Below are 12273 nucleotides of genomic sequence, written 5' to 3' on the forward strand. Positions count from 1 at the left end.
TGTGATTTGCTTGCAAATCGACGATATTTCAGATAGCCTTTGGCTAGGAAGCAAGACTGTCGTACTATTGAGGTCTGTTGACAAGTATCATATTCTAGCTGTGAAGCGACGTACGAATGTACGAATGCAATGAAATGTAAATAAATACAATATAATACAAATACAGAGTTACAGGAAAGTGCCTACTGATAACACTGCTATCTGAAACAAACTCTCTGTCTTCTAAAATAAAAAAAAAAAAAAACATTACTTTTTCAATAAGCAACAGAAATAATTTTGTTTATATTGTAGAATATATACGTACTTACTGGCTTTAAGGAACCCGGAGGTTCATTGCCGCCCTCACATAAGCCCGCCATTGTTCCCTATCCTGAGTAAAATTAATCCAGTCTCTATCATCATATTCCACCTCCCTCAAATCCATTTTAATATTATCTTCCCATCTACGTCTCGGCCTCCCCAAAGGTCTTTTTCCCTCATGCCTCCCAACTAACACTCTATATGCATTTCTGGATTCGCCCATACGTGCTACACGCCCTGCCCATCTCAAACGTCTGGATTTAATGTTCCTAACTATGTCAGGTGAAGAATACAATGCGTGCAATTCTGTGTTATGTAACTTTCTCCGTTCTCCTGTAACTTCATCCCTCTTAGCACCAAATATTTTCCTAAGCACCTTCTTCTCAAACACCCTTAACCTATGTTCCTCTCTCAAAGTGAGAGTCCAAGTTTCGCAACCATAAAGAACAACCGGTAATATAACTGTTTTATGAATTCTAACTTTCAGAATTGTTGACAACAGACTGGATGATAAAAGCTTCTCAACCGAATAATAACAGGCTTTTCGCATATTTATTGTGTTTAATTTCCTCCCGAGTATCATTAAATTTGTTACTGTTGCTCCCAAGTACGGTATTTGAATTTTTTCACCTCTTCAAGGGATAAATTTCCAATTTTTATATTTCCATTTCGTACAATATTCTCGTCACGAGGCATAATCATATACTTTGTCTTTTCGGGATTTACTTCCAAACCTATTTCTTTACTTGCTTCAAGTAAAATTCCCGTATTTTCCCTAACCGTTTGTGGATTTTCTCGTAACATATTCACGTCATCCGCATAGATAAGAAGCTGATGTAACCCGTTCAATTCCAAACCCTGTCTGTTATCCTAGACTTTCCTAATGGCATGTTCTAGAGTAAAGTTAGAAAGTAACGGTGATAGTGCATCTCCTTGCTTTAGCCCACAGTGAATTGTAAACGCATCAGATAGAAACTGGCCTATACGGACTCTGCTGTAAGTTTCATTGAGACACATTTTAACCCATTTATGCCCGTAACTTTATTTTTGTCCAAATGTTGTGAATGTCACACAAGGTTTTTTGTGTTTATACATTTTTAATTGTAAATGAGCGAACATAGACGAATCTTTACATTTAGGCCCTTTTTCAGGGTGGGTCGTTAACGACCCAGTGGGAAAATCTGATATACATTTTTTCTTTCTTTTTATTTATATCTAAATTACTACATGTAACAACAGTAATTGTGAATATTATTTCTTTGTGTTATTGAATCAATATATTATTGATGTTTTACATGTAATATTTACAATTTTACAGTGCACAAGTAAATATTCACATAAACTTTAGTCATAAAAATACGTATAGTAAAATATAAATCACTCAATATTATCCAAACACATAATTACCATGTTATGTATGAAACTCTCTGACTCACTTGTCATGAAGCGGTGCTGGGCATGAAGGTTTGGAACAGACTTTAGTAGTCTTGTTTTTGGAGACAGCGCATCGGTAACGTGGCTGACCAACCGCCAGCAAGTGTCCAGCATTGCGACGTGCTGGACCTGCTACCATATTTCCTACATTCAGATGCTTTCTAGACCCCGGTGAAGATACTGGTGTTCCAAATTTCTGCATCATAGCGATTACATTTGTCCGTCTGAATGACAAATTATCCAAGGAAATTCCTTTTGATCTTGCTGTTAACCATGCATTAGTCATGGCGACATCAAACATCCACAAAAGAATTGGAGCATACCATTTTTTCCCCTCTTATTCCAATTCTGTATCTGCTATGATTTGATCCATCTGATCAACACCTCCCATAAAACTATTGTATTTCTTGATGAGGGGGATTGTGTAATGGATATCCTCTTCTTTACTTTGGCTGAGTACCGACCTGCTGTTCCTATAGGATGCACGCTGAACTCATTTGAAACAACTGTCAAAATATTCAGCTGGATGTCTGTCTTTAGAAAGTGATAATGGATGACTCGACTAGACAGGATTATAAACTGGTGTGAAATTAGGGAGGGCCTGACCCTTCTTCCACTGCGGAATATATTTTGTATTCAGTACAGATCTTGGATTATAGTTTTTATCCTCTCTTGTTTTAGTTGTAGTCTCTACCTCAGCTTCTACTTCCAAAAATACCGTAGCCTCCAATGTAGACTCAGGGGAATCATTTTCATCATCTCTTGCTTCATTTGAAAACCTTACCTCAGCTTCTGCTTCCAACAATGTCCTCGTCAAGTAGTCTGGATTATAACACTCCTCATCTCCAGAATCCCCATCGCTTTCTCCATGTACAGGTGGTGCAATATAAACATCAATTTCTCCAGATATGCTCCTCGTGTCTGTTGCTTCAAGTTCAGATATTATTTCAGTCCCTTCTTAGTATATCAAAACAAAAATAAACTATAACTAACGAAAAAGAATCATATAAACAGAAATATTACAAAGCGACAAAATGGTACCTCTCATTTTCCCACTGGGTCGTTAACGACCCACTCTAAAAAAACTATTGTCATTGTTGCTATATTACTATAACTGTTACAATGCTATCAGGATATATTGTATTACTTACATTTTGATGTTTTAGATTCGTATTCAGAAGCTCGACAATGAGCCACACTCCATGCCAACAAATAGAAATTATTAGCTGTGTGCTGCGGAATTCTAGTCAATTACGCAAGCTGAGAGATAGTTTCAAATAAAATGTGAATGATACAGCACAAATCATACACAGATGTTTATAACTCAAGACAACACTCTCAGTTACCAACTTAATTTATAGAAGTCACAATATAACACTACCGGGATATTTTATACAAATTATAATCACTGGGTCGTTAACGACCCAGTGGGCATAAATGGGTTAATTAATCGAACTACTTTCTAGGGAATGCCAAATTCAATAAGAATATCATAAAAAAAACTTCTCTCTTAACACTGTAGAAGATATAGGTAATTAAAATTAGGTATTACTTTTGAAAAAACCCTTTATATATATCTTGATACGGCACGTTAAAAAACAATGAAAACAAAGAAGCTCACTAACGAGAAAGGCCGAGGACTTATTGCAGTGTTGACAAACCACGTTCCTTGAGGCTGACATGTTTCATTCATTTATCTCCGTGCATGCATTTGGTGTACGTCTGGTGACGTTCGTCTGCGACGAGCTGTCTATCCATCATTTCTGCCTACGGAATGTACTCCTGCCTTCTCCAGGTCAGACGCAAACAATCGGGTCTCGTATTACAGGATGTGCACTGGAATTGTACTTACAAAATATTAGCGGCTTTGTTCTTAAGCAGAATTTAGTTTTACGAAAAATGGATTTCATATATATGTATAAAAAATCTAAGTGACAGAAAATAAAAATTTAACAGCCTTCCTATGAAACAAACATAGACGAGTTCGAAAATTAGATTCAACAAATGTAACCACTTGCATTACTTATATGTAGGCTTCGTATTCCAGGTACCTAAAGACTGAAGTTAAAGACACACTGAGTATATACAGGGACATCATTTTATTTTTACTAACATTTTTAATATTAACCTGGCTATACCTTTCTATTAACGATTGAAACAGGAAACACCGTTTGCTACCCTTTCCACGACGGAGTTCGATGATATTGGCGTAAAATACAAATCACTTCACTAGGTATAGGAGGGAAGAAAACTAGTTCATCCATTTACGTAAAGTAGGAAATATCGCAATTTTGAGTTTGATAATTTTCATTAGGTTTTTGTTTAATCAAATTACAGTACTGTATTAACACTTAGTGTTTTACACAAGAATTGAGCTATCCATTCGGAAGTATTAATTATGCAATGTATATTGTACTGTTACAGCACATTAGCGTACTATATAGAGAATGAAGTTAAATTGAAAAATAATTATAATACGGATATTTAAACACATTTTAGAAAATGGTGGCCGTTCATTTCGATACAGGCTTCAGTTCTTTTGTGCATATTACCGCCCTATAGACTATTGTACCTAATTCCAATTACCAGTTTCGTCCTTCGTACGAGTAACTCATGTTGAAATAATTCTGTACCTATTCTATAAAAGAGTACTTTACGTACTGTAAATTCAATCTTCACTTCTACCCGATCCGAAAAGATAAAATCACTCAGAAATGCTATCTACTGTCCGTTCAAGTGGTTTTGTCGCAGGGTTGTAGAAAGGAGGGGAAATCACGTGACAGTTAATTACTTAAGGAGGCCCTTTTATTTAAGTTATTTTAAACACTTGAATAATATTACGTAGACGTCCAATTCCTAACAGAAATTAATGTTTTCAGAAAAGAGCTAAGATAGCCCAGCTACTAAACTTTACAGAGGGGCGAACAGAAGCAGGTGGGGGAAACCGGGATGCGACATAAGGAAACGGACGACAGTACCCGTACGAAAATATGATTCAATATTGAAAGCTCTTTCGTCACTGGAAAACGCGAACATATTTCTGAAACGTACTATACTCAGTAACTCAGTACTGCTTACGCGCCCTCGGCTCTGTGTCGTGAACGGTTGGAAGTTTACTAGTAGAAGGGGTGGGAGTGAAGTACATCCCAAAACACAGGTACAATAAAAATTGAAGTAAAAATAAAATGATATGAGTGTAGTACGCCGAACACAGGTAATGCAACGGATAACGACATAAACAAACAGGTCGTCCCTGCGTTCGTGGAGTACGGTCAATTCCCGACATTCTGAAGCTGTACTAATAAACACAGGCTTGAGCCGTGATGTTCATTTTCGTCGAGATCTTTGCAGTGAATAATAACGTGTATTCGTAAGTTACGGAACTTCAACTTATGCGGATGTAACTTGAAATAATTTTCTATTATAAGAAATTATATCAATAACACATGACGTTATTGGTGAATGATTTAGTACAAGATATTCCCAATGTCTGATATTTTTTCGTGTTTCATTAGAATATTACTACGTCGCTCATTACTGAAAACCCACTAATTTTCTATGTACTTTTCTAAAAATTCCCTAAAACGTAGACTATGTAATTTATTAATTGGGATGTTGGCATTGAACGCCATGGTAAGCTGCACAAATCCACGCTAAAAGTCGAGTTAATATCTTCACAATTTTCAGATTTTGATTGTGCTCGTTCTTTTGGATTACGTTCAAGACAATTTCTGTGCCTTTTGGTAATGCAATGTCTTTCAGTGCACTTTTTTTTATTTTAAATAATGTACGCCTATATGTAAAGTTGTCTATATTGACAGTGAAAATATATTTCAAATATCCTCAAGTATGCCCTGCAAAATTACATGCTTGAGCGTCTTACCTAAGATATTTTACCTCTGCACTGACCCTTCAATCAGCCACAAAGATGTAGTTATTTAAATAATACGACTAGTAAGAGCAGTGATCGATAAGACTACTCACTATCACTGCGTCCCGGCTTCGATTTACTAGAGCGAGAAGGCAGAGCGTGTAAAACTATTTTGTATACGAACGTACCTGTACCTGCGCTGTGTCGTCACATATACTTCGAATCAAGTAACTTCATTCCAGCTTAGGTAGCTGAATTACGAAGCCTGCTTATATGTCACTAAGACTAGAATAAAACAATCTGTTAATGTCGTCTACCATCTGATATAGGGTTCCCAGACATCCCGTAAAATACGAGATCGTTCCATTTTTCGGTAATGTGTCCTGTTGTCCCGAGAAAAATCTTCGGGACGGCTTTCCGTCCCGTATTTTAGAGTTATAAACCGAGAAAAAACGAAAACGTTACAATGTCTATTCCATATTACAAATTACAAACATCGCACTTCATCATTGCAGGTGATTGTAGATAGACTATTATGAAACAATATTATTGTGAGTTATTAATTTCTCAAGGCGAGTGATGTCTAGGGTACGGATTTTTAGGTCGTTAAAATGTAATTTTATGTGCCTAAACTAGGCTTAAAAGTGTAGAAAATAGTTTCTAAAGAATTGAAAATAGCCTCTAACAAAAAAAAAAAATGTTTTCTTTAAAAACATGTTCCAAATCATCAGAAATTCACTTCTAGAATTTAATAATTTTAAATGTATTTACACCGTTACCATCACTACTACTAACAGCACAAGAACAACAAATATCTAACTAGTTATACATAAACTAGACAATTTAATGTGAAAAATAAGTTTTAGACATATATTCAGTACACAAACTAGTCAAATATAATCAATTTTTACCAAGCCTTGTCTGTTAATGTCCATAATTAGCTTCACAATAAATTACTAATACTTTTTCTAAATTTTCAACTAAAAAACAATATCGTCTGTCACTCAACACAAATTTCTATGCTGAAAATGAACGCTCCACATCCACTGAAGTAACAGGAGCGTATGTCGCTTTTGACACTAGTTGGATAGGAATGTTGCATTGTAAATCCGTGTTCTTCCCTGCTAGGATATCCGAAGCAGTACGCAGTCCTTCAGTCCTCCATTTCTTTGCAGAACTTGCTCCAGTTTATCCCTTACCGGTACTTTATTTTCAACAGAACCAGGAACACATTTGGAATTTAAAATACAAATTTTCGAAATAAGAATGGATGTTTTGACCTATTAGAGATGAAACCTACTTAATAGGTCAAAATATGCTTTGTCGTCAAAATAGATATTTTCAGGTGCTATTAAAATAACAATTTTAGGCATAGGCCTAGTTTTATATGAAACGTGTACTTGCAAGTTTTTATGAACTTATCTTTTAAGGATTAAAATAGGTTTTTACCTAAAATCCGAAGTCTAATGATAACTGACAATATACAGCCTATAATCTTTTCGCTGTAAGAAAAATCCTAATATAAACAATAGCACGTGACTGAAGTGAGGCTTCATTGGCCGATGTTTGGCGCCATAGATTCTCAGTACATGTTCCCGCCTACTGTTGTACATTCTGTTTCATGTTAAACATTTCCCGTTACTCATCAAGTAGACCTAACCTCACTACTATGCATTCGTTTGCTTAGGAAACATTTACTTTATAATTACCCTAATTAAAACCCACATAACTTATTATATACATTTAAGACTACTTGTTTTTCTCCGCTTTTGAGAGGGTTCCTAATTTTATGATTAATAATCACACACACCTAGGATGCAGAAGCCATGCTTCAGTACCATGTGCTTACGTGAACAACTACGAGCTAAAGTGACGCCAGCGTGTTACAAGAACAGACTACCTCGGTATTACTGTTTGTATTCATCCGCGTTCATAGTACATAAAATATAAAAGTAGCTTTTCTTTTACATATCGTTTTACATATGAGTGAAGTTATATGTCTCATTGTATTTAACAATTATAATTCCATTTTTTATTTTCAAATAATACAGGATGATAGTTTCCAAATACGGACTATATTTTCCTGCGTCGTGTGAGTATTTCGATTGTGAGCCAATCACGGGTATGACAGCAACGTGCTTGTGTTTACATTAGGATTTTTCTTACAGCGAAAAGAGTATATATACAGGCACGTACAGGATTATACAGAGTGATTTATATAGAACTGACACATTTCTTTCTTTAATTATTCCGTTGGAAATTCATTCAATGACCCAATTTTAGCACCAAATTAAGCAGAATGCTCTGGAGTTTCGATTCCTTGTCACTAGATGCGTAGATGTTTATGTTTTATTCCTATTGTTGGCAGCACTGACCCAATTTTAGCACCAAATTAAGCAGAATGTTCTCGAGTTTCGATTCCTTGTCACTAGACGCGCAGATGTTTATGTTTTATTCCTATTGTTGGCAGCTGTTTTCGACATTTTGTGTCAACGTGAAAATGCAGTACACATTAAATCAACGACTCTTCCTTGTGAAGCAATACTGGATTACGAATTTTACAGCTCCTCAAAGGGCATACCAGAGAGAATTTGGTGTTCGCAGTCCTCCCAAAAGAAACACAATACTGGGACTGGTAAACAAATGGAAACAACTGGATCTCAGGTGAGTGAAAAGGGCAAGCATCGTTCATCTAGGCTTCCCACGGTTGTTGTTGACGTAAGAGCACGACTGGAGCAGTCACCCAAAAAATCATTAAGACGTTTGTCGCAGGAAACAGGGTACACCTACTCAATGTGTCAGAGAGCTGCGAAAAGTGCAGGCCTAAAACCAAGTTTCTTTGACGACCGAATAATTTCCAGGAACCTGTGGCCACCGAGGCCTCCGGATTTGACAACGCCGGACTTCTTTCTATGGGGTTACTTAAAAGACAGGGTTTACGCCACACGTCCCCAGACATTGGACGATCTGAAGCACAACATCACACAGAAGATTCAAGCTATTGACAACAGAGTTCTCCAACGAGTGGCCAGTAACATGGAACGACGTGTTGAGTTGTGCCTCATGCAGGATGGAGGACATTTTCAACATTTGCTATAGAGGTAAATAATCTCCCAAAATTCCTCTACATTTTAGGTGTAATAAGGTGTAGCTAGCACAATTCGTTTTGAAACAATTAATGAAAGAAATGTGTCAGTTCTATATAAATCACTCTGTATAAACAATGACAGATATTGTGACAAACTGTAATGTTCAGTAGGACTAGAATCTTACATGCATAGATAGGCAGTAGGCCTACTTACGATATAATTCTAGTCGAACAGTCTTCTCCGTCGGCAGCATGAGCTTGGTGTTACTGGCCTGACACTTGTACGTGGTGTTGAGATGTTCTCGGGTTACACGTGACACCTCTAGTCTGTTCACGACCACGTGATGGCCTGTCGTCTCCAGAAGGCCATCAACCAGCTTGTCGTTCACAAACCACGACACTGTAGGGGTCGGCTTCCCTGGAATCAGCAAGACGTATAATTTAAACCACCTCCTCCACAAATTCTTTATATTTCAAGTAAGCATTTCACTGTGTTTGTCTCGATTTTGAAAGGCGTACAGTACGACATTATAAACCGAGACATACATTTGAAATTATTAAGAGAAGAAAAGAATAGGCCTATTCATATTTAATAATGGAAATTATATTTTGTCTCAAGCCTGTACATATTTACCTTATCTTGTAAGTACATTCTTTCCCTAATGATGTTTTATACTAAATACCGAGATACCTTTAGTACTAATCAAGGCATTCATAATTTTAATACAAGACATAAATCACATCTTCATCTACCCTCTGTTATCTTAGAAAACATTGTAGTGGTATTCGGGTAAGTCAACTAAAATAAAACAACAAATGTTTGACATTATATGATATACAACGACATAAACTATTAATTTGCAATAACAGATAAACATTTGTACGATAATGTGCATTGTATTAATAAAGATAATAATTACATAATTAAATGAACTTTGAATATAGGTGTAACAGTGATAGAAATTGAACCTTTTTAATGTATGTAATAATTGTAATCTTCTCATAAGAATAAGTTGTTTTAATTATTGTGTTTAAAATTTAACCAGTTTTTTAATATACGTTTGGTTTTAACCGTTATACACATAAATTAAGTGAATAATGCAATAATTAATGAAGAATCATTTTTATTTAACTTTCACGTATTTTTAATATGTTTGCTTTTAAATTGTTTATGTAGGCCTATCTATTTAATGAATATGCCAATACCAGTAAAGTTTTCAGTGTACCACATGAGGTATTTGAACTTATGGCTGAAGATACCACAATTGGCGACAACGTTAGAAACATATTATTAACTTCAGTGAATTATTTATATGTTTAAATGTTTGTTGTTATCTTTTTAAGAATATTGATGTCATTTTGAAGGAAACTTATTCAATAAATATTTTATACCCTCTGTTAGTCTAAGCTGTTACAAAAAAATTCACTAATAATGTATTACTTCGGAATATGTATTACCGGTATATGTCTTTCTCGTGTTAGATTTTACCGTACCTGGTTAACAGGTCGAAACATGTTAACCAGGTACGGTAAAATCTAACAAGAGAAAGACATATAATACATATTCCGAAGTGATCTAGTGTTCAAACTTGTGTAATCAAGATTAATATTGTATTACGATCTTCAATGCACTGCTTAATTACCTTAAAGCTTTGAAGGGCCATGGGAAATGGTATGGAACATGATTAACCAAATTTTTACATACTCATATCTTCTACACAACTGATGAATTGTTTATGCTTTCGAATTGAATTATTATACTTTAAAGAAGTGTATAATTTTGTATACCTCAGCTAAAATATGCTTGTAAACTGAATTAATCTGTTTACTATATATTGTATATTTTTGTATAGCTTGGCTGATGAGCTGTATATGCTTTAAATTGAATAGTAATTTGTATACCTCAAATAATGAAATGTTTATTCTTGTAATTTGAAATTATTTGCATGATACGTATTATTAGTTTTTGTATATCTCAACCGATTGAATTGTTTATGCTTTTAAATTGAATTAACTTACTTGTTTTGTATTATATTTTATAGCTCAACTGATGAATAACTGTTTAGATATGTAAATTTAATCATCTGATTGTTATGTTCTGTATATTTTTAGTAGCTCAGATGGCAGACTCACTAGCCTGCTGATCCGGAGCTGCCCTCGGGTTTGGGTTAGATCCCCGTTTGCTCTGATTACCTGGTTGGGTTTTTCCGAGGTTTTCCTCAATCATAAAGCAAATACCAGGTAAGCTGTGGCGAATCCTCGGCCTCACTTCACTTCAACACGCCAAAAAATTGCAATCTTGTAATATTTTGACTTTTTCCACATCTTAAAGCTTCAATACTAGTGTAAGATCTATGGAATACAATGAATGATTAGAAAAAATGAAAATAACACCGTGAAAATTACATCAAATTATGTATGTAAATTTTCATGCACCTAAAGTTAAAATATTAAAAGAACTGTAGAAGAACTCAACGCATGTCCTAAGTTGTAAATTAATAATATTTTCGCAATATGTATAATAAGAACTTTCTTGTGTTAAATTTTAACGTACCTTGTTAACATGTTTCGACCTATTTTGGGTCATCTTCAGAACTGGTCGTTGTTGGTCTTGGCGCCTCTTGTTTCCTGTGAGGGTAGTTCGTAGTGTAGAGTCAAAGAGTGTATGTGTTTTGAAATTGAGTTGTGTGTTGAGAATATCGTTGGGATGTGTTTTCGTGTGTCTGTAGGCTATATTTCATATTGTTCTAGTGTGTTGAGTTTCTGGCTTTTTGGTTGGATGTGCAGTATTTCCATATCTGTGTTGATGTCTCTGTAGGTGTGGTTGGCATTTGTGATGTGTTCTGCATATGTGGAGGTGTTTTGTAATGTTGTTATGGCTATGATATGTTCTTTGTAACGTGTTTGAAATGATCTGCCTGTCTGTCCTATGTAGAAGTTGTTGCAGGTGTTACACGTTAAAAAGAACACATCACAGCCATAACAAAATTACAAAACACCTCCACATATGCAGAACACATCACAAATGCCAACCATACCTACAGAGACATCAACACAGACATGGAAATACAACACATCCAACCAAAAATCCAGAAACTCAACACACTAGAACAATATGAAATATACAGACACACGAAAACACACCCCAACGACATTCTCAACACACAACTCAATTTCAAAACACATACGCTCTTTGACTCTACACTACGAACGCACCCTCACAGGAAACAAGAGGCGCCAAGACCAACAATGACCAGTTCTGAAGATGACCCAACATGTTAACAAGGTACGTTAAAATTTAACACAAGAAAGTTCTTATCATACATATTCCGAAGTGATACAGTGTTAAAAGTTGTGTAATCACGATGTTATAATTTTTGTTTTATTGATTACTTTTATTATAGTCGGTGTTGCTTTTTTAACTTTATTGGAACGTGTAATAGAACTAAATGGAAAACCATACTTAGTCCTCTTAAAAGAGGAATTCTGTAAGTTCTGGCATATATCTTGTTAACTTGAAACTTTATTAACGAAAGAAAGGGAGCGAGATTAGGTTTTGAAACTAAGAAAACATAAAACT

The 12273-nt window shown here is 35.3% G+C and overlaps 1 protein-coding gene across 1 annotated transcript in view; it reads right to left on the reverse strand.

The window, feature by feature from the left end:
• The window catches only part of LOC138699525 (neural cell adhesion molecule 2-like), a 1056814-nt gene that overhangs the window by 429988 nt on the left and 614553 nt on the right, over nt 1–12273 (reverse strand). Inside the window, exon 4 of the mRNA XM_069825483.1 lies at nt 8908–9111. Within this exon, the coding sequence (XP_069681584.1) occupies nt 8908–9111 (204 nt within the window). The remainder of the gene's footprint in view (nt 1–8907; nt 9112–12273) is intronic.

This window comes from Periplaneta americana, chromosome 5 (assembly GCF_040183065.1).
Source record: "Periplaneta americana isolate PAMFEO1 chromosome 5, P.americana_PAMFEO1_priV1, whole genome shotgun sequence".
In the NCBI taxonomy this organism is placed as follows: domain Eukaryota; kingdom Metazoa; phylum Arthropoda; class Insecta; order Blattodea; family Blattidae; genus Periplaneta; species Periplaneta americana.